The 21613-nt window shown below is 40.1% G+C and overlaps 3 protein-coding genes and 2 long non-coding RNA genes across 10 annotated transcripts; 2 read left to right on the plus strand and 3 right to left on the minus strand.

Moving 5' to 3' along the window:
* Positions 1 to 313: 313 nt before the first annotated feature.
* LOC116213579 (BTB/POZ domain-containing protein At2g30600) lies at positions 314 to 7694 on the minus strand. Of its 5 annotated transcripts, none has more exons than XM_031548592.1 (13): positions 7538 to 7694; positions 5905 to 6717; positions 5118 to 5444; positions 4577 to 4807; positions 4084 to 4245; positions 2524 to 2736; positions 2394 to 2441; positions 2213 to 2271; positions 1798 to 1924; positions 1629 to 1703; positions 1468 to 1548; positions 1179 to 1247; positions 314 to 859 (listed from the first exon to the last, which is right to left on the minus strand). In XM_031548592.1, the coding sequence occupies exons 2-13, from the start codon at positions 6703 to 6705 to the stop codon at positions 641 to 643; spliced, it is 2412 nt and encodes an 803-aa protein (XP_031404452.1). In that variant the 5' UTR covers positions 6706 to 6717; positions 7538 to 7694; the 3' UTR covers positions 314 to 640. The 5 variants fall into 5 exon arrangements, 4 of the variants coding, with proteins under 4 accessions (XP_031404452.1, XP_031404448.1, XP_031404449.1 ...); XM_031548588.1 differs by having other exon boundaries at positions 7334 to 7542; XM_031548589.1 differs by lacking the exon at positions 7538 to 7694 and adding an exon at positions 7177 to 7326.
* Positions 7695 to 8596: 902 nt separating this feature from the next.
* Positions 8597 to 12202, minus strand: LOC116213580 (G2/mitotic-specific cyclin-2-like). 2 transcript variants are annotated; one of them, XM_031548593.1, is made up of 12 exons: positions 11989 to 12202; positions 11559 to 11624; positions 11287 to 11428; positions 10941 to 10997; positions 10796 to 10841; positions 10561 to 10713; positions 10358 to 10483; positions 10179 to 10268; positions 9850 to 10071; positions 9436 to 9534; positions 9174 to 9352; positions 8597 to 9073 (listed from the first exon to the last, which is right to left on the minus strand). In XM_031548593.1, exons 2-12 carry the CDS (start codon positions 11611 to 11613, stop codon positions 8929 to 8931), a joined length of 1314 nt encoding a protein of 437 aa, XP_031404453.1. In that variant the 5' UTR covers positions 11614 to 11624; positions 11989 to 12202; the 3' UTR covers positions 8597 to 8928. The 2 variants fall into 2 exon arrangements, with proteins under 2 accessions (XP_031404453.1, XP_031404454.1); XM_031548594.1 differs by having other exon boundaries at positions 12095 to 12178.
* LOC116213583 lies at positions 8973 to 9532 on the plus strand. Its single transcript, XR_004158114.1, has 2 exons — positions 8973 to 9114; positions 9213 to 9532. It is a non-coding gene; the product is annotated as an uncharacterized LOC116213583 (long non-coding RNA).
* Positions 12203 to 16143: 3941 nt separating the features above from the next.
* On the plus strand, positions 16144 to 18897 carry LOC116215616 (U-box domain-containing protein 15). Its single transcript, XM_031551393.1, has 4 exons — positions 16144 to 16775; positions 16868 to 16984; positions 17127 to 17555; positions 17645 to 18897. Exons 1-4 carry the CDS (start codon positions 16383 to 16385, stop codon positions 18698 to 18700), a joined length of 1995 nt encoding a protein of 664 aa, XP_031407253.1. The 5' UTR covers positions 16144 to 16382; the 3' UTR covers positions 18701 to 18897.
* A 213-nt stretch (positions 18898 to 19110) lies between these two features.
* LOC116215617 lies at positions 19111 to 20542 on the minus strand. Its single transcript, XR_004158505.1, has 2 exons — positions 20040 to 20542; positions 19111 to 19831 (listed from the first exon to the last, which is right to left on the minus strand). It is a non-coding gene; the product is annotated as an uncharacterized LOC116215617 (long non-coding RNA).
* Positions 20543 to 21613: the final 1071 nt, after the last annotated feature.

The raw sequence follows: 21613 nt of genomic DNA on the forward strand, positions 1-21613 counted from the left end.
TTTTTTTGTTTCAATGATTTGGGAAGGAGGAGGAGGAGGAGGAGCAAAGCAAAGCATATTCCTGCACGTGGCTTGTCATCCTCCGCTGCCGTTGTTATCGCTAATGTCCATTCTCTCTCTTTCTTTACACTTTCTTTTCTTCTTTTTCATAAGTAATGTCCAATCCCTTCCGACATAAAATATTCAATCACAAATCACAATCACATATCCAAACAACACTTGTTTGGCTCTTTGGAGGTGGATTCTTCACTATGTTGGTCCCACTTTTGGACTTTTATTGCTCGTCCCTATTCCACTACGTGATGCATTGCTCTGAAAAATAATGGACATTTGAAGAGCATTTAGTAATTCCGATTTCACATATGAAGTGCGTTTGATACTTTCGTTTTTCACTTATTCACTCGATCGTAGAACAAGGTAACTTTCCGGTATCAGCGAACCCATGGAAGAACTTTCGTCGAGCTCTCCTTCCGGATGTTATAGAACTTGAGAACTGAAGATTTGACTTTCATGGCTTCCTTATTACCACCGTTACTGAATCATCACTGCATTAGCCATGGCTTCCTTATTCGACTCAAACCATAATCTCTACAGGTTCTTCCATGGAAGTGCTTATTCTCTTGCCCAGACTGGTTCTGGTTCAGTGGAAGTAACCATACAGCTCCAAGAAGCAGATACAGAAGTTCCACGGGTTGGAGGCGTCCGTGGTGGGACCTGTGAGGACGACTCGGAAGTATCTGAATGGGAGGAGAGCGCTCGGGCCGGTTACCGGCCACGAAGCAAACTGCCTGGGATTGCACATGGTCTGGTCGTTCTCGTGAGCTCTTAGGTCTGTCCATGATTTCCCGTCCATCGACCCCTGCAAGTCAATATTGAAGATGACAATGCAACCAAATTGAGGAAGACGATACACGTGGCAAGAACGACAGAAAACAGTTCATACAAAGATGCATTTCATTTTCTCAATGTGTGTCCGGGAACCATCTCCCTCCACCTACTTAGATCAAGAATAAGGAGAACACAACAGAATATGCTTGGAGACCTTACAAAACAATTATCTTCGAAAATGCTTCACATAAAACAGTATCCTTCAGTTTTCTTTAAGTCATCTAATAGTTCGGCCCTTCTAATGTGTCACACAGAATACAGTTTAGAAAAAGGAGCTCAGAGATTCATACCTGAAGCTTCCAGGATCTTATGTAGGCCTTCGACCCGTCCTGCCTCAGGGTATAATAGTTGCACATTAGCTGCATCAAGCAAGCATCACCTATCAGTAACAGTTTGATTCTTGGTTTTATTAGCAAACACTCTCGACTTTCATTGGACCATTCCGGTGCTGTGATCAAGAGAAGTTAACAGTTCCAATGTTGGCCTTAGAATGTGGAAACATTCAAGGGAATTGTTGTCATTTTTCATGCATAGTTCGATAACAGATTGTGAACTGTATAATAAGAACAAAGACTGCACCTGATGATCTTGACCAAGATCAACCATCCACCACGTGGAGTTGCGCCCATTCTCTATTCGAGGCCCAGCAAATGACGTACCCTAGTGCAGAGATATGTTTGCAAAAGCTGAACAATCAAACAATCAAAATGCCATTAGGAACAGCTCAGATCCAAAGGTACCTGATAAGTTCTTGAGGCCAAAGCTTTTGGGTCAGTAAATCTTGAAATGGGACTACTGGCAGTGATAGTGATCCTCTGAGACAATGTAGAATGAATGGTAAGCAGCCCATTTAGAAAGACATCATGCACTGAAGCCTGAGAAAGAGCGAGAGAGACGATTTAAGTTCACCTTGGCCACCACGGGGTTGACCCACTGATGTTCCCCGTACGATGTTCCTGCAAAGTAGAGAACTCCATTGCTGTCCCCATCACAAATGTATTGGAGCTCCCTGAAACTCGACCTCCGATGTTGAAATCTGACAAAATATATGAATTTTACATGACTAAAAATATTCAGGAGAGGTCATCTCAGATTATGAACTACCATACAGTTCACAAATGCATTCTGATGGAAATAAATTTCAATCCAGGAATTCAATTTTTCAAAGACTACTGATCTTAGAAAAGAAGCTCTACGCTCCCAAATGGATGTTATCTTCTCAGTTGATTTTGAAATTTGCAGATTTAATCAAGTATGCCATCCAACAATTTCCGGTGTTTCTCGTAATGTGAAATTATCCTTTACGATATGGTAAATGTCTTACCTTGAATTGTTTCCAACTTCCACAAATCCACGTTCTACGTAATTGAGGGCCCCCTTCACCTATGATTTGGATGCAAAAGTTTCTAGTAAGAACTATTCCATCCAAAAATGAATGGATAAACTTGACGGGGTTTGTCCTCCTAAACTACAGTTGCAGTTGCAGGAAATACCCTTAAACTTACCAGTTCATCAAAAACTAGGAAATGCCCGCTGAGATTGCTTTTCTCCATCTGCAATACCCATTTAACTATTAAATCTCTATCTACATGAAAGTGGAATAGTTTTGACACAATTACTTGAGGGTCCATTTACCTTCTTAAGGAGGGCAAGGGGAAATAAGCCAAATCGCACGAAAGGCAAAAGACCATCAAGATATTGAAGCCTATCTCCAAAAAGGAATTCCGGAGGCGAAAACATTAACTGTTCATCCACTTCTTCCCACCCGATTAGTTTCTTTGCTTTCAAGCACCACATAAGAATTGCATTAAGAACTCTCTCCTCAGACGTTACTGTCATATCAGGATGCTGCAAAATTTTGTGCTATGATATAAGAAACATTTGGCGTAGAACAGACCGCATAAGTGGAGTCTACAAATACTTGATCCTAAGTAGTGACACGTATCAGCCCAACACTCCAAACTGAAAGATCAGTAGATTTAAGGTGCATTTGATAAAACTGAAACAGTAGAGGGTGAAAACTAGTCTAAAAGGAAAACAGAGATGAGACCCTCAGACCCCTTCCTCTTTCTAGACCGAATACTTTATAATTTTAAGTTTGAGAGTCTTTCAACATACCCTTACTTTCACATATTATCTTATTATTCAGTTTTCAGTTCTCCTCTTCAAAAGAAGATAACGAACGTTTCCATAGGCTACAGGACTACCAACTTAATTCCTTCAACAGATGGTAATCAACCTTTGGCTTGAGAAAAGGAAACAGTGGCACAATGCACTTTTTTGCACATTTTATGATTGTAAAATACCCACTGGGTATTCATCTCCAATCAAAAAGCTCAAGCTGATAGGTTATGGTACCTAATCACTTATAAACTTATAAAATTCCTTTTGGTACCTAATCTCTTATAAACTTATAAAATTCCTCTTATATTTCTGATGTGGGACTTACCTCATTCTTAACTCTCAACACCCCCCTCACGTGAGTTGCCACATGCCTTTAAACATCCGCCCTTAATAAATGACCACGAGCCAAGCAGCCTCTTCCATGCTCGAGTGAGGGGGGACAAACCAAACTAACCACGAGTTCCACACTCGGGCCTGACTTAACATGAGACGCATTCTTGGCTACTTTAACTCTCAACACCCCCATCACATGAGGTGTCACATGCCCTTAAACACCCGCCCTCAACAAATGATCACGAGCCAAGCAGCCTCTTCCGTGCTAAGCGAGGGGGGCAAACCAAACTGACCACGAGTTCTACACTCGGGCTTGACTTAACATGAGACGCATTCTTGGCTACCTCGAAACTAAACCTATCCACAATCGGAAGTCAATACACGTACGCGCGGAAGTATAACCCGCTCTGATATCATATAAAATACCCACTAAACCTATAAACGATTGAACCCATCTCCAACCCAAAAGCTCGAGCTGATAGATGGTGGTATCCAATCTCTTATAAACTTATGAAATTCCTCTTATATTTCCGATGTCAACAATGATCCCAAACATCTCCTAGATCACCATCCAGGTTGTTCTGTAAATATTCTCAAAAACTCTCCAAAAAGAGACAAAAAGGAAAACTAGGAAAAATCGCACTTTTTCCAAAAACCAAATGCAGGGTTTACATATAACCATAAGACTCCAGTGTAATCTGAATCAGTACTCGAGCTAGTAGAACCATAAAAACAGACCTGAATGACATGGCTAAAATTGGGCTCATCCATCAAGACGAAACCATTGCTGGCGGTGGTACAGTAATCGAAGTGCATCGAAACATATCTCTCACATGTTTCTTCGACAAGCTTACAAGATGGAAGCGACGAAATAGCTCGAAGAATTGGACAAACTGTGTCCTGCAACAAAGTCCCAAAGTCAGCTTCTAAGATACAAACCAATTAGCATTTTTGTCTGCTTCCTCGTGTGCATAATAGAAAAACTCTGTTGTATGACCACCTTCCACTAGGACGACGCCATCCCTGCGTAAAATATGTACATGAGAGGTATCAATATCAAATAATTCGTGGGCACAAAGGGATCTCTTCTTTTTTGTTTACAGAGCCCGACCCTACACCAGAGGTCACACCTTCGTTCTTTGTAAGCCAAAAGGAAGAAGTATCATATGGTAATTTATACAATTATCAGGACCTAAATACTATCTCTGTAAAATAAGGATTATAAGGCTACCTCTGATAGGCATTCTAGAAGCACTTTGCAGCATTCTTGATGGAGGAGGGTGATCCCAAACTGATCGCCTAGCAAGAGAAGCTCGAGCAACAAGGTCCCTGAGTTAGTATCATCCTCCATGTTCAGTTCTCCACAGTACATGAAATCAAGCATAGCGTTGAATGCTTGTTGGGAAACATCCCTTAAGAAGATCTCTGAGGAAATGCTCTCACTCATTCCATTTGTGAACATCTGTTGATGCATCAATCTATTTAATGAGAAAAGTGAAAAGAGACGAAGAAATATGAATAACTGACTAGTATGCAGAATGTTCTCCATAAGAGGCATCTCAAGGGCGTGTAAACACGTCTATGTACCAAAATAAAGCAAAAGGTGTGAGGAAAGCAAGTTTCAAGATCAAGATATATGTTCTAACAGAAGCATATTAATTAATACTTGCCACAATACCAAAAAGTTATTAATCGAATTCTCATAATCAGAGTCATTTGACAAGAAAATAATTAAAATGAAAAAAGAGGGAAAGATATAGAAACCCGCCCACCTTTGCAAAGGGGACACTCCACAAACTGAGAATAACTTTATGAGATCGAACAGCTAGACCAAGACCCTCTATATAGATGTTAACATCACTGTATTCACCACTTAATCGGAAATCTCTGAGCTTCTGCAAGTGAAGTGGGAGCCCAGAGGGAAATGCCATACCATGGGGCTGGCATCTTGGGTAGGATAATTCCACCTTCTTGCCCGAGTCAAACACCTTTTTGTTTAGTTTAAACCGCTCCAGAATGTCCTCGCACTGTTTCACCAAAGGCATCACTTCAAATTGCAGGGCCAGCATCTTTAGGGAATCGAGTTGCGGTTCTGCAATCTAAAAACATTATAAAGCAAGAAGCATCGCATCAAAGATCAATGACAGAGAATTTTCACGACAAAGGGAACTAAAGTAAAGTGTCATCTGCGAGTGACACCTACTAACAAATATAATGAAGAAGATGTATAGCAGCTGCAAAGAGAGTAAATCAACATGCACGTAATGTGCTTAACTCTCCCTAGACTTGATTACTGAATGCGCAAAAGGAATTGGGGAGCTGTAGACGGAAGCATTAAATCTTCTGAAAGGAGTTAGAATAAATATGGCTGAGCACTAAAGTAGTCTTCAGCCTCTATCTCTCTCATCATGATCAGAAAAGTAAGGGAGTTGACATAACAGGCCTTCTTCCCATGCCCAACTGATTAATCGGGTGCATAAATTTTTTGACCAAATAAGGACAGGATTGCTTAAGAGCTAATAGACCCAGAAAAATGGAACTGACGTGAGAAGTGCATACCTGGGTATGTCCTGTGTATATATACTGGAGCAGAGAACGGAGGATACTATATTCCACATCTCGAAGATACATCACGTCCTGACCTGAAGAACTCAAATTAAAATTCCCACATGCCGCCAAGATGATCTTGTGAGCCGGAAAAAGCCTTTCCTCATCTCCGACAATGAAATACACATCAGACAGTTCCCAGCTCTCAAGAAAATTCTCCAGCCCCCACTTCTCGTAATCCCCACTATCATCTTCGATCTCCTTATCACATTCCTCCTCAAGAATTCCTCTTGGTTTACTACAGTACAATTGTTTCCAGAGGGATATATGATTCTGGGTCAGAGGCAAGACGCTCACATTTCTATACCCCACATGCTTGTCCCAGCTACTGAGACCAACATACCGAATATTGCACTTGGGGTTTGTGTCCATCCACTGGAAGACAAGATTCTGAAAAGGGTACCTTCCTTTCCCGACACTAATCAACCCATCATAGATGCTGATCCAGTAGCTCTGGAAGGCCGAAGAGCAACAGAGCCCGAGTCCCGCCTCATCAACCACTGTCTTCCCATCTACCTCGATCTTCAATCGCCTGTTCCGGTGACTTCCTAAGATCACAGTATAGTGAGGGCAGTTATCCATCTTATAATGGTAGTGCTGACTCCCAACATTCTCACGGAAAACTATGGTCACATCGTTGTGAGCAAAGGCCTCAAAAGTTACACAGCCTCTCCCTGCTTCACGGAACTTGAGATCCTCACGCCAAGCGCATTCAAAGGGTGCGACTGTGAGGAACTTCTTCTCCTTCTCCATGGCTTATTTTATCTGAGACATAAAGGAGCTGCTCAGTAACTGGGAACCTCCAATATTTATAGAAATCTAACAACGTGAAACAACCTCCCACTATCAGAAAGATGCTGACAGTCCATTCAGTTTAGCCAAAGTATAGCCAGCAGGAACTCAAACTTATTCTAGAGTTTGTTTATTCTGCCGAAACATATAACTGCAAATCATACGAACCACAGCTTCCATTTACCGAGCCTTCTTTGGTATTATGCTTAAACCAATCAAACTTATTTCTTTGGCACCCGTAAGACGACAGCTATGAATAGGACTAGGAATTGGTGGCTTCACTAAAATCTCAGACTGAGTTGTCACTATGCTTAAACAAATCAACCAGCAAGTAAGAAACGCTACACAACACTTATACGATCAGTAATTTCGATAAAATGCAGAGTAGTCTGCATAACTTATACAGAACTGAAACAAAGAAAAGTAACTCACGCACAACAAAACACGGAGAGATGCATATCACAATCATCAGTAAGAATGATGAGAGCTTATAAGAATCGCTTGCATGGAGGCTGATCCAGAACTCGCTAGAATCCTCTCGACTTGTTTCACAGAGATATAAATTGCCTACTAAAAGAGAGAGAAAGACCTGTAAGCATCAGTCAGATTCTACGCCTGCCAGCCAAACGATCCTACACCACAAGAACACTCTGATTCATGAGTGTTCTATCCACGACACAGGTGCCCTTTAGAATACCAAGAAAATATCGACCGCAACGACAAAAAGCCAAGCAGACCCACAAACGGTGGACGACAACGATAAGGTGTTTCAGCCTCCTGAGCAAAAACCCACCTCAGGATATCGTCTACAGCTCCGTGGGGGACCATGGAAGCAGATATTTTCGTGCAAGTTGGAAGCTTTCGTGCGGAGAGACTGTAGCTGATCAGACAAGTTAAGCTCTTTGAGGGGACTTGTATGCGACTTTCTTCCCTTTCCCTATCATCCAATATTTCGATAAGACTGTCGGATTTTGGATCAGAGCGCCAGCTCTGAATGAATGATTCAGATGGGTAAGAATTGGACGTTAATGGCCGCAAATCTTTCCTGCGGGCGGCAGTGAAGTTTGTGCGTGTGGCGGGTAAATCATGAGCTCGCGACACGATTTTTCCCAGTCTCTGTCATTCAGAAAAAGAAAGAAAAATTTACAATTCGGCCTCTGAACTTTATGTGTCTCTCAAACTCCAACCTCTACTTACCCCTTTTTGCCTTTTGGTACTTGATTAATAATAGTGTTGGTGATCAATTCGGCCCCTGAAGTTTATGCACAATCTCAGATTCCATCCACTATCCCCGTCCCGGGGCAGTACTTGAATACCGTTGATTTTTTGACGGAAATTCTATCGAGCCATGGAGATAGGACGATTCCACCATCATCGGCATTGGATCAGAGACTGATAGAGGCTGGAAGTCTTACCACGCAGCATGGTAGAACCTCCTGTGTTTGATTACGTTGAGGCTTGATCAAGAGTAGATTCATATGTCCCGGGGAGTAACGCTTTGAGAAGTGAAAGCACATGGGGCATATTGTGAAAGATTTAAATAATTCAGGGGTCAAATTAGGATTGACGATTTTTTTCAATACACGGTTGATCTATAGCACGACTTCAAGGCAGGACCAATTTTGATACGGAGTCGTGACTCGAACCGTTTTTTGCTGCACGGTTGATCTATGACACAACTTCAGAGCAGAACCAGTAGAGTGGTTTGGACCTGGGTCAATACGGAGTCGTTACTCGAACCATTTTGTGCCGCACAGTTGATCCATCACACGAATTCAAGGCAGAACCGGTAGAGTGGTTTGAACCTGCAGAACGTATTGTCTGTTCAGGTTTAAGTCCCTTACTGAAGCAACTCTTTTCCAATTGGAGATGTTATACAGAGATGTAATCTGAGGACTGAAGACCAAGCAAAATGCTGATCATTTACTCATTCAGCAAAGAAAACTTGCTCTGCCGGAAGACACTTCCAGGAACCAAATGCTACAGACGACAAAGCCAGTTCTCTTTTTTATGTTCAAACAAACTAAAAAAGCGTTGAGTAGAATTCGAAGAATGAACACTGCACACACCCCCCCTATCTGATTCTAGACAAAGAATACTTCTTCTTCACCCAGGGGCAACTTATGTTGCTCTTTTCTATCCTCAACCCTCTATTGCCCCAATTTTAGTTTTTCTCAGGGTTCTTTAGAGCCTGCCTTCCAAGAGGAAGCTTGCAGGCTCGGCTCTTGCAGCATAACCATACTTCGATGTGCTGTACTTCCTGTGAACCCCAGTAAGCTTCCCAGTTGCAGCCTTCTGATGGAAAGTTACCATCATTCTAGAGCATTCCCTGCAGAAACCGGAGAAAATGAGATATCAGTCACAAAGGAGGTAAATCTTCCAGTCAAGTGCATTGTCTAAATAGAAACAGTTGTTTCGGATTTACTTACAAGAGTTGTTCCTCGGAATAAGTGGAGTGAAATTCGCAGGTCTTGCTCCACTCTCTGAACCTGGAAATAGCACACTGAGCTGTGTAGACAGCGGCAGCAGCTAATAAAGATGGTGGGAACTTGAGCATCTCGTACTCGACCAGGCAAAGCTCGATTATGAAGAAGGAGAGAAGTTCAAGCTGTTCACATCAAATAAAGTGAGATGAGTACATATTATTCCGCTCTACGATCAAAACAGAACAATCTCATTATTATTGTCAACCTTCTTGTCTGATTGAGCAGCTTTAAGGAACCTCCTCATGAAAACATATGGAGTAGGAACCGACATATTGAATTGCAATGTGTTCACCATTAGCCTCTCCTGCAAGAGTCAGTGATCAACGCGAGTCATTATCATGAACTTAAAATCTCGCATTAGTCCATTTATTTCAGATGAACAATCCCTTAATCGGTTTGTTTCAGATAAAACATATATTAAAGATCTCCACTCATTTTCACAGATTCGATCTTTGAATGTTCAATCCACAAGGAATTGCCCTTAGTCAACCAGACATTTTCATCCAGGCAAATATCATTCCATCCATCATCTTCATCAGTGATCCTCTCCTCTTATCACAGATTGATAGCCTTATGTTTAAAACTGATTTCTGAATAACTCATAAATGCACATACTTACCATCTCTAGTACTTCTTTTCGACTGTAAGCCTTGTCAGAAATCAGAATCAGATCCTCCACAACAGGGACAGAGACCTCCTCATACTTGCAAGCAAGAAGCATTGCGGTGACCCCAACAAGCTGGAGCTTCTTCCTCACGATTGGTTGGACTGCTAGGAAACGGTCTATGAGATTGACCATAAGACACAAGGTTTCATCCATCAACTCGAACTTGTAATGAACCTGTGTTATACATCCCCAATCAGTAACAGCTCCCATTAGTACCACAACTGCTCATCCAAGCACTTAACTATTCAATTCAATCTTTATTAATTGAAACCATCCATCACCTCGATTAACCAGTCGATAAGTATCCCTCTCATCCTCTCATTAATGTCGAATTGCTGCTCCATGTAATTTGGTGGGACACAACTAGTACCCTACATAAATTGCCAATTGTTTTAGCCACTAAAACCAATTTCTGCTGAGAAAAGAAATAATCTCAAACCGCGTCCCATATGGAAATTACCTCGGCCTTCTTATAATAGCTGTGCAGGTCATCAATATACTCAAAAACAGCAAGCGCATTGTTCTTGTCACCACTGTCAATGTCCACTATTGCATCTTCATCCACATCTTCCATTTCAACCTCATCCTTAACAAAAATCTTCAGTTATTTTCGACCTAATACTCTGATTTAATTGATTTAGGTGATGGAAAGAAGTTAGATACCATCCGATCAATCTCCTCTAGCATGGCTTCAGTGTGTTGAACAAACATGGGTGCAGGAAACTCGGTACTCATCTTGTAGTCATCCGCATCTATGATAGTGCAGTCATCTGAGTAGGCTGGGCTTGACTCGAGCTGGACCGATTTCTTCGTTTCCTAATGATTGTTTCACTTATCCTTAGGTAATTTCATTTTTAATGCCGCATTTCGATTAATTTCATTCGAGAGAAAACTCTACCTCGGGATTAAGTCGCTGCTTGTTAGCAATCTGAGCAGCAAATTGCCTATAACAGAACGAAAGAAAATATCATGAGATCGTAATTGTAACAAATAGAATATATAAATCTATTAAAAGGAAAAATATTGAATGCTAGTGTACTGACCTAGTTATCGGACGATGCACCGGAATGGGTGGGTTCTTGTTGCATAGCACATTTTTTCTGAAACCAGGAAACAACCTCATAAATGGTCGGACATGAAAATGATAATGAGAGGATAAAAACAGCAATCGCTAGAGAAATTCAAATAGAAAGACCAAGAAAAATAGAAGCCCTGTGCCTGAACCACAGTTCGGATATGGTTGATTTGAAATTACGAACACAATTATTCGACAAGAAGCATTGGAAGACAACTTCGAAATAGAAAATAAAGATTCAAACTTTCAATTATTCTCTCAATGCATTGGAAAAGAGTGATCGGAAGGATGATAAAGGTCTCAAGAAACTTTACTCTGACAGAACTCTCTTGTTGACAGCACAAGGGTAAGGGGGACCTCCTCCGATGATGTTCCTGTTGATGTTGCTCAAAGCTCGTCTGTTTTGTCCGACTCCTGTCATGGCCTTCATGCCTCCTCCGCCGGCAGGCAGACCCCCTTTTTAATTTCAATCAAGTGAACAACTTTCGTTAGGGTTTACATTTCCACGAATTATTCAATTCCACAGTCTACAGATTTGCAGCCTATTTGTCCAGAAAGTGAGGTTATTTCGATCTGAATCACACACCTTGAACATTTGCGGGTCGGATCACGCTCGGGTTGTTCTCGTCCGATCCCACCATCTCTGCCTTATCTACAGAGAAAAAAACCAAACATAATCAGAACCCACTAACTGGAATCATAAAAACTAAAAAGGCTCGAACTTTGATTTAAACACCAGATTCTGCGAAAGACCCGACGGCAATCGGATCCAATCCGTAATCAAAACGACCACCTCGAATAACACAGGGCAACCCGCTTCAATAGGTTGGGAAAGTACTCGACTTGGCAGCGGTTAAGTCCACGAAATGTCGGGATCATTAATAACTTACCCAGAAATTGAACATTTAATGAGAAGGGAAGGACTAAAGAGAAGAAATGGAAAAGAGATCTTGAAAAAACTGAGATCAAAACCACAAAGACCCCTAAATTTCTGAGAGGGCCGACAAAAACCCTACCTCCAAAGATCAAGATTGCCCAACAAAAATCCTTCCGTCCAGATCAAGATAATCAGCGTACAGAGTGGAAATGAACGCAAAAGAGAGAGACGAATCAAAAGATCACCATCAAATTTCACCGATGGTGGAGTGATCTCCTCTTCTCCGTCTCTCTCTCTCTCTCTCTCTCTCTCTCACTCTCTCTCTACTCTCACTTCAGTCACTCAATGAACTCTCTCTCTCTCTCTCTCTCTATAAAAGAGAGATTTCAAACCCAACGGCTACTTTTTAGTAGCCGTTGGATTATTATGTCTAAAAATTAAATGAGAAATTAAAATGAAAAGTAAAAGGAAAATAAAATGGAGATCAAAATATTTCCAATTAGGAGTGGGAGCGCTCGCGGCCATTCAGAGTTGACTTCATGTTTTGCTTTTTTCTTTTCATTTTTTTTTTAAATTATGTAATTAGCAAACGGCACTATGCGCGAACTATATATTGAGAACATAATCAGAAAAATATCGATATTTTAAGACAATAATTAGACCGTATAAAGTAATACAAGGCAATTCATTATTAAAAAAAAGAGTAATACAAAGCAAATTATGACATAGTAAATTTTTTAAAAGAGGAGTTTAGGTATGAAATTAAAAAATACACTATTGCAGTATATAAGTAAAAAAGTTATATTTAGGCATGTTTGCAGTTGCTACCAACGGAGGTCTAATTATCTTTGTTTTTTTAAAATTATTTTGGTTATTTAATTTTTTTGTTTACTTTGAAAAATAAGGAAGAGGCTATTGGTGGTTAGAGAAATTAAATAGATTTACTGATTTATGTTCTCATCGAATGATTTTTATTTTACGATTTATTTTGCAATGATCAATTACGAACGGAAAGGTACACTATAAATCATTTGTCATAAAATTTTTATTATTTAATTTGCTAATAAATACACATCACCAACCAGCAGACACTCCCTCTAAGGAAGCCGACGACCACGGAGGTGGGGTCGGGGCTGGCGGCCAACACCCCCACCCCCTCCCCTCCCTCACTGGTACTTCCCTTCCGTCCAGTTTTTTTTTTTCGAAAATTTAAATTTTAGTTTTGAAAATATTAAATCATTTGTTAAATCAACTTTTTAAAAGAGAAGTGACACATGTCGTAAAGTTATTGGCTTGAAAAACCACATCAGTATCACTTAACAAAAAAAAAGTGATAGTAGGATCAAAATAGCAAAAACGGAAAGAATTGAGGATAGGATTGATATAAAAAAAATACACAAAAAAATTAGGACCAAAATTACTTTTTTTTTCCTTATTATTTTATGGATATAAGAATGAATTTTTGAGCGGGTGGGAGGTGATTTGTCTTGCAAATGACCGGAACGGTCTCCGATAAACCTGCAAGCATCCCGCTTAGTTACTTACCGTTGGTGGTGTCGCCAGTATAAATTATGTTTTGAATTGTGTCAGTAATAAGGAAATGCCTGCAGGGAAAATTATACGATGGCAAGCTTAAAACTTGATGTAAATTAATTAATGCAGCCCCTTTTATTATTAATTATTGCAATGAATGTGAAGTAAGTACTTCTTGCTTAAACCCTGCTTGATACCGCGAAACGCATTTTGTGCATGGGTTAATATAAGTTTGATCAAGTGTGGCATTATCACTTATCGCTTCGCCTTGCAGATCGATGTTGCTGTTTCCATCGGGGCAACTCATTGGCCCCAAAAGCATGGATAGATTGTGGCCCTTCCTAAGAAACGATAATCATTCCTAAGTGATAACTCGTACGCAATTTAAATAACATTTGCTCTAAGAATGTTAAGAGGTTATAGTCACCAATCAGTGATTAGAGTATAAATATATACCATCATAATCGATGATTAAATTATGAATATATTGATTTGTTCAGCTTATGTTTGGTTTCAACCTTTTGCGGTTTTCAATCATCATTACAAGAGGAACATGTATTTTTTAACCTCGATTGCATGTTCACCATATTACTTTGCAGTGCCGAAATCGAGCGGAATATATTAAATGAGACTGACCCTTCATATTAGCACTTTGAATTGATCTCCTTCACTCTTATTTACATGCGAAGTATATAACTCAGAGCACAAAAAAAAAAAAGAACGAAGTATATATGTGTAGGACTGACGAGGTTTATGTTACCATGTCATATTCATATGATGACCATCAAGGCAGTCAAAATCAAATTTCTAAGTAACAACTATGGAGGGTCTAGAAAATCAAAATGTAGAATCGAATCGTAAGCTTTTATAAATCATCAATATTATAACAGTTTTGAAAACAATTTTATACGAAAATTGAGAAACATTTTACATTCCTATTAATATCTACGAAACAATCAAACATTTTATTCTTATTATAAATTTTAAATGTCGATTTTGCACCCAAAAAATGAGGTTAAAAGAAATTATAAATTAGTTATCCATTTTTCTAAGCCATAAAAACTAAAAAGTCAATCAATCCCCTTGAATTGAGATGAAAACGATCATAAATTAGTCCAATATTTGACTTGGTAGAATCGAGTTTCTATTGATTTTACTAAATAAACTCGTATTTCTACATGAGTCTACCAAATTTGAGTTTCTTTGGCAAGATGAATGGTCATAGAAAGTAAAAACATAAAATCGTAAGTTTCCAAGAGTTAGAATCAAGTATTTGACAATATCGATTACCATAGTAACATCTCTATTTCCATTTGTCATTGAAGTAAGCCAAATGCTTTACCACTACGTGAAGAACCTCATCCACCTTCTAGTTGATCTCGAATTAAGAATGTTTCAATTGAGTGTGTTTGTATATGACATTGTGAATTTGGAACAAGAAAGAATGAGCCACGCAATACTACGCACATGATTTAAAAATAAATTCATAAAAAACTGGTGATTTGTTAGGTTTCGAGGGGAAAAAAAGGATGTCGTAGAGGAAATTTACATACCAATTCTTTCTTTCTTTTTCCGACAATTAAATTCGTGATTCTCACTCATAGGAAAAAAAAGGTTTATAAACATGGAAAAGCTAATAAATAATTAATAAAATCTTTTAAAAAAGAGAGAGAGAAGCCTTGGGCGGTTGATTTTTGGGGAGAGAGGGCGGGGGAAAAAGAGGAGTAGTGAGTATTATTTATGGAATTTACGATCTTATTTTTTAATAATAGTGATTAAAAATAACATATATTGTGATATATATGGGAAAAGTTGGAAATGGAAAGGGGATAACCTATCCAAGAGGGTTAGGAGTGTGCGTGCTTAGGTACTTTATTTTTTTCACGGTACTCGGACCCTATCCTATAAGAGATAGCTCCAAGATTTTGAAATCGAACCTTGTTGGGACTTGAAACCGAAACCTATTAGGAACCTGAATTATGCTACAAGTCACAGATACCTTATTTGAATCTGTAATTTTTTCTCTTATTTTTTCTCTTCAAACACAATAAATGAAATAAAGAAAATCGAAAAAATCTCATTCACAATCACGCAAAATAAATAAATATCGATATAGATTAATCGGATCTTATCCATCCATAGAACTAAAGGATTATGTAGCTCTCCTTAGAATTATGTAGTAGACAAAGCAAATAAGCAATTAAAAGATTAAGTAGATATTTAGCCAAAAAAAAATGATGATGTCGCTCTCCTTAGTAGACAAAGCAAATAAACTCTCCTTAAGATTCTATAACTACTGTTATTACACGTAGAGGATTTTTATATTTTACAAGAAAAATATATAGGTCCCCAGTACCGGTTCCATGGGTACCATATATGTCGGAACTGAAATCCATTTTCACCACTTCCTTAAATTACTACATAGATCCTACCATAACGGGTAGTTCCAACCGATTTCGGATGTACCCGGTATCTATGCACACCCCTAAAGTGGGTGGAGCTTAGTGTTGCAAGTCTTCACTAATAACGTAGAAACTCCAGTTCGATACTCGTTATAAGACTATCTCTATCCCATGTCAGTTATTAGAATTTCTATTTTATTATATTAAACTCATAAACCTTACTTGTAATTGAAAAAAAATTGGACAGTCTGTCTAGACTATCTTATCGAGTAGAGATAAAGTGGAAACATAAATTTTCTTTTTTTTTTTGGTGGAATTTATATTTGTCAAAGAAAAAAAAAACAACAACAACAAACTAACTGTCGCGGAAAAATAACTGCCGGATTCAGCTTTCTTTGCCATCCACAAAATTAACCCGAAAAGCCCGCCAAATGTAGCGAACCCAACCTACCCGCCTCCATTCTTTTCCCACAGCCACCCATGGAAGGACCTAGGGTTAGGGTTTGTTTGTTCTAACGTTCCTTGTGATTCCGTGGTAGCGTCGGCCTCATCTTTTACGATCAGAGGCAAGTTTTCTTTACGCTGTTGAAGGCTTCCGATGGTGATGGACGGCCGAGACATGAGAGAGGAATCCGAGGAAGTGGGAGGAAGAGGAGGAGATGTTGTGGTGGTAGATCGTCAAGGGACTGAGGTTGGGACGATACCGGAATCAGAACCAGAATCTTTGCCCAAGGAGGCCAATGTGCTCGAGGAGATTGTGGAGGTGATTGAGTCCGCGGCCCAGTTTGGGAACTATCGGAGGACCCAGAGGAAGGAATGCTACAGCCTCATGAGGCGGATGAAGCTCCTGCTGCCGCTCATTGAGGAGGTGCGGGACCACGAGGAACCGATATCTGAGGCAGGGACTGCTGCCCTGTGGAACCTCAAGAAGGCCCTCATCGCAGCGATGAAGCTGCTCAAGACGTGCAATGAGGGAAGCAAAATATACTTGGTGAGGATTTTTAACATACATAGTTTGCATCTTGCAATGATAGAATCAAAATTTTCTTACCTGGTTCCCTCTGGACATTCGTGTTTTTTCAGGCTCTCGAGAGCGAGGCTGTCAAGGTTAAATTTCACGATGTTTACACGAAACTAACTCAGGCTATAGTTGATCTCCCGATGGACGAGCTCGGCCTCTCAGATGAAGTAAAGGAACAGGTATGACGTTTTGTTCGGTTCAGGTATCTGATCTTCTACATTTGTTATGATCAAATTATGCCAGAACATGTTTAATTACCGCAATGAATGTGAAATTACCGTGAATCAAACCAACGAGAAACTTTCTTAATTCGAGCATCAGATGGACCTTATGGCTGTGCAACTTAGGAGAGCAAAGAGGCGAACCGACACACAAGACATTGAGCTTGCGATGGACATGATGGTTGTTTTCTCTAAGAAGGATGACCGCAATGCGGATAGCGCAATTATCGAACGGCTTGCAAAGAAGCTCGATCTTCACACAGCTGAGGACCTGAAGAACGAGACCCTTGCGATAAGAAAACTCGTAAAAGAAAGAGGAGCTCAGACCATGGAAAGCACGCAGCAAATCATCGATCTCCTCAACAAGTTCAAGGAGATAGTGGGAGTTGAGATCACCAACGTCCTCGAGGACCCCTCAGTGCCGAACAAGATGCTCGAGAAGCTGCCATCTTTAGTGATCCCACACGAATTCCTTTGCCCGATTACACTTGAGATCATGACCGATCCCGTAATTGTCGCTTCTGGACAGGTAATTTAAGACTTATTAACATATAATTGGACAAGCTTTAAGCCCTATTAACATAATTCTTGATTTTTCATTGTTTGCGTCTTATGAAGACTTATGAACGAGAGAGCATACAGAAGTGGTTGGACTCGAATCATCGGACGTGCCCAAAGACAAGGCAGACGCTGGCTCACCTGTCGCTCGCTCCGAATTATGCCCTCAAGAACCTCATTACGCAATGGTGCGAGAAGCACAACTTCCATCTCCCAAAGAAGGACGTCCCTGTTGCCGCAGAGCCCTCCTGCCCGGAGCAGAAGGAGAAGATCCAGACGTTAGTCACAACCATAGCTTCGTCTCACTTGGAGGAACAACGAAAGGCGGTCATGAAGGTTCGAAAGCTCTCGAGGGAGAACCCCGAGAACAGGGTCATGATCGCCGAATGTGGAGGGATCCGACCTCTTGTCCAACTCCTATCATATCCTGACTCGAAAATACAAGAGCATTCCGTGACGGCCCTCTTAAACTTGTCGATCGATGAGACCAACAAGAAGGTCATAGCTAGGGAGGGCGCGATCCCATTGATAATAGATGTGCTGAAGGACGGCAATTCCGAGGCTCGGGAGAACTCCGCCGCAGCCCTCTTCAGCTTGTCGATGCTGGAAGAGAACAGGATCACCGTCGGGCTGAGTGGAGGGATCCCTCCCCTAGTCGACTTACTACAGAACGGGACCATCAGAGGGAAGAAGGATGCTGCCACCGCATTGTTCAACCTATCCCTGAACCAATCGAACAAGGCCCGAGCAATCGAAGCAGGCATCGTCCAACCCCTTCTCCAATTACTAAAGGACAGGAACCTAGGAATGATCGACGAGGCCCTCTCAATATTTTTGCTCCTTGCCTCGCACCCGAGCGGGAGGCAGGAGATCGGGCAGCTTCCCTTCATCGAGACCCTCGTGGAGTACATCCGGGATGGAATGCCCAAGAACAAGGAGTGTGCAACGGCGGTTCTTCTCGAGCTGGGCTCGAGTAACTCGTCCTTCCTCTTGGCAGCCCTCCAGTTTGGGGTGTATGAGCACCTGGCAGAGATTAGCAGAAGCGGAACAAGCCGAGCCCAGAGAAAGGCGAATGCGATACTTCAGCTAATGAGTAAGAGCGAGCAGATCCCATGAAAATGTCGTTGGGAGCTTCGTAATTTGCTTCATTGCTCATGTTCTGTGGTTCCCCTTGGAAAAACAAAGCTAGGATTCAAGCATATATGTATACATGTTCAATTGTTCATACCAAGATGTTACCAAGATTGTTTGTTCATAAATGTAATGTACGGAATGAAATGTATGAATATTTGATTGCATGTGTTTATCTTTAACTATTTTTGTTTTTGCGATCGAGGAAAATTTTACATGTTTTTAGCATAATCTTTAAAGTAAATCAAGCCTTAGAGCCGAGTTTTAAAATTTTGTTGCTTTAAGTCAAGTCTTAGATTCAGCACGACTCACGCATCAACCTCCAATTTCGAATATTTACTCCGCATCCATTTGATTCCACCTTGTAGATTCTTAAATTCATACAGATCTACGAATTAATTCGCAAACTTGATAACCATGTTACGTATAGAATTTTATTAAACCGTATCCACAAGACGTCGCACCACCATGAGCTTAGAAAATAAAGCAGGATCGATATAGCAACACTTTGCTTATGGGGGTGTACTTCTTACCGAGGGAAAGGATGGTAAGGGGTAGGGATTAAGTACAGATCATCTTTTCTTCGAGCAGTCAAGTAATCAACCATTCTTCATTCCATTTGGAAGCTTCCAATCAAAATGATAGAGCAGCGTCGCGAGTTGGAAACCCATGCTCGCAAGGCCGAAGTTCACTCCCGGGCACATCCTCCTTCCTGCCCCGAATGGTATATTCTCAAAGTTATCTCCGTTGTAGTCGATAGGACACTCTGTAGGAATATAATCTCTCAGGGTCGAATGTTCTGGTTCGCCCCATCACCACTCCGGATTTCTCCCTATGGCCCAGGCATTGGCAATCACTGCGGCTTTCATGGGTATCTCGAACCGGTTGATCTCGCATCTTTCCTGGCACTCTTGCAGAAGCAGAACAAGAAGGTGAAGCCTTAGGTTTCCTTAATGACTGAACACAGGAACTTCGGTTGAGGTAAGTCTCCTCCTGCAACTTGTCCCTGTTTGTCGAAAAACCTGTCTCACCTCAGCTTGACCCTCTCTAGGATGTTCGGGTTTTTCATTATCTCCGCCATTGCACAATCAACCGTAGTTGCAGATGTCTCACTCCCTGCAGCAAACATATCCTTCAAATTAGAAACAGGCACGGACTTCAACATCATACAACCAATAAGTCAGTTAATGTTTGAAAACTGAATTCCAAGAAGTACATATTGAATAATGGAACTTACTCTCCTCGTTGTCGCTGTTGTCAGTTTTGCTTATATGGATTTGTGATTGAACAAGTTAACTAAAGAAATTAAACTCAGAAGACTTACAAAGATGACTGCCTTGATGTTGTTTGTGCTCAAAGAAAATCCATTATCGTCGCGCTCCTCAAATTTTAAGAGAGAACATCGATCAGATCCTCACAGTCTTCAAATTGGTGCGTCTTATTTCCCCTAGCCTCCCGGTGCTCATCGATGATCGTGTCCAACATTCCATCAATTTCATGGTGTATCTTCTTGAGTTGAGGCTTCACTCTGCTGATGACATGAAGCCATGTAATTGACGGAAACCCATTGGCGATATCTAAAGCAGGTGCACATATATCTTGTAGCTTCTGCAGCCATCGGTATGAACCGCTCTTGGCTTCTGCATTTCTTGTCAGAAACTGCCCTTGCAGTAATGCTATAAGACAATTATAAGAGACACTCGATCAATCCCGCATTTGAAGCGATTCTCCTGACAAGATTCGACACTTCTTCTCTGATCCACCGAAAAGATTCTAATGTGATCACTGATCCATAGATAGCGATGGGTTCACTATCGTTTAATATTTTACATGAAACATTCAGAGCACAGAATTATACTGAATCGAAAGAGAGCATAGCACATGGTAGCGCACTCTTTCGCTTGATAATTAAGAGATTTCATGTTAGATATTCAGTGATTATCCATTTATTGACTATTATTATTTTTATTTCATTACATTAGGCCCCGCCTCAGGCCTCGCCTGAGTGGTGGTGGCTGGTATCAGGCCACGACTACCACTCTGTCCATTGCCCAAATGTAGTTTCCTCAAGTGGAATAGTTGAAAATTTTGAATTGTAAAAGGACGCTTTGTCTTTATACAAAAATATAATCTCAATATGCTTTTATCCTTAATAGGATAATTTTCTTGATAATTTAATCCAGCCTTATACTACACACAATCCTAATCCTAGAGTATAAGATATGGATCATATTAAAATCCCATCTGACCTTTTATTCCTACCACCAAACATTGCCTTAGTGGGAAGATGCTCAATGAATTTTTTCTTTACTTAGATTTTATTACATATGGACAAATATTGTATAGTTTCCCCAGGAAAAAGTTCAGCCTTATATCGATATTTATACTCCATATAAAAATATGATTATACTAGGGTTCAATTCATTGCCTTACACGAATTTATATTCATATATTTATATTTTGTACGAATAGTAATTATCACAATTTAATATATTAATTTACTTATTAGTATTATTATTATTGAAAATAAAATGTCTCAACAATCAATTTTCAATAGAATCGCATGAATACTTTTCAATAACTCAATTACAATTTTATAATCAGCGTTCTTATTATACCTTGTAAATTTATTTAATTTCTATCACAATTTTAGTTTTTATTATATGTAATTATATATAATTATATATTTTTATTCTTTTTATATTATTTTCAAATTTATGAAATCTTCTTTCTGGATAAAGATTGTTATTATTCTATACGATATCATTTTTCAATTATTGTTTCTCTTGAAAGAGCACAGCATACTTTTATTTTCTTATATTTTATGCAATGGGCAGTTTGGAATTGGTTCATTTTCTTTCTTAATTAATAACACTTTGATGTTTAATGATTAAATAC

This window comes from Punica granatum, chromosome 7, assembly GCF_007655135.1.
Source record: "Punica granatum isolate Tunisia-2019 chromosome 7, ASM765513v2, whole genome shotgun sequence".
Lineage (NCBI taxonomy): Eukaryota > Viridiplantae > Streptophyta > Magnoliopsida > Myrtales > Lythraceae > Punica > Punica granatum.

Bases quoted from the DNA above. Each gene is read 5' to 3' on its own strand.
- LOC116213580 (XM_031548593.1), bottom strand. From the start codon at position 11,613: ATGGTGGGATCGGACGAGAACAACCCGAGCGTGATCCGACCCGCAAAT. The intron at 10,842-10,940 runs GTCAGTACACTA...GTTCTGTTATAG, and splicing joins GTGCATCGTCCGATAACTAG to GCAATTTGCTGCTCAGATTG. The intron at 10,714-10,795 runs GTAGAGTTTTCT...AACAATCATTAG, and splicing joins AGCAGCGACTTAATCCCGAG to GAAACGAAGAAATCGGTCCA.
- LOC116213579 (XM_031548592.1), bottom strand. From the start codon at position 6,705: ATGGAGAAGGAGAAGAAGTTCCTCACAGTCGCACCCTTTGAATGCGCT. The intron at 2,272-2,393 runs GTAAGTTTAAGG...TCCAAATCATAG, and splicing joins TCCTAGTTTTTGATGAACTG to GTGAAGGGGGCCCTCAATTA. The intron at 1,248-1,467 runs GTGCAGTCTTTG...TGCTTGATGCAG, and splicing joins ATCTTGGTCAAGATCATCAG to CTAATGTGCAACTATTATAC.
- LOC116215616 (XM_031551393.1), top strand. From the start codon at position 16,383: ATGGTGATGGACGGCCGAGACATGAGAGAGGAATCCGAGGAAGTGGGA. The intron at 16,985-17,126 runs GTATGACGTTTT...TTCGAGCATCAG, and splicing joins CAGATGAAGTAAAGGAACAG to ATGGACCTTATGGCTGTGCA. The intron at 17,556-17,644 runs GTAATTTAAGAC...CGTCTTATGAAG, and splicing joins TAATTGTCGCTTCTGGACAG to ACTTATGAACGAGAGAGCAT.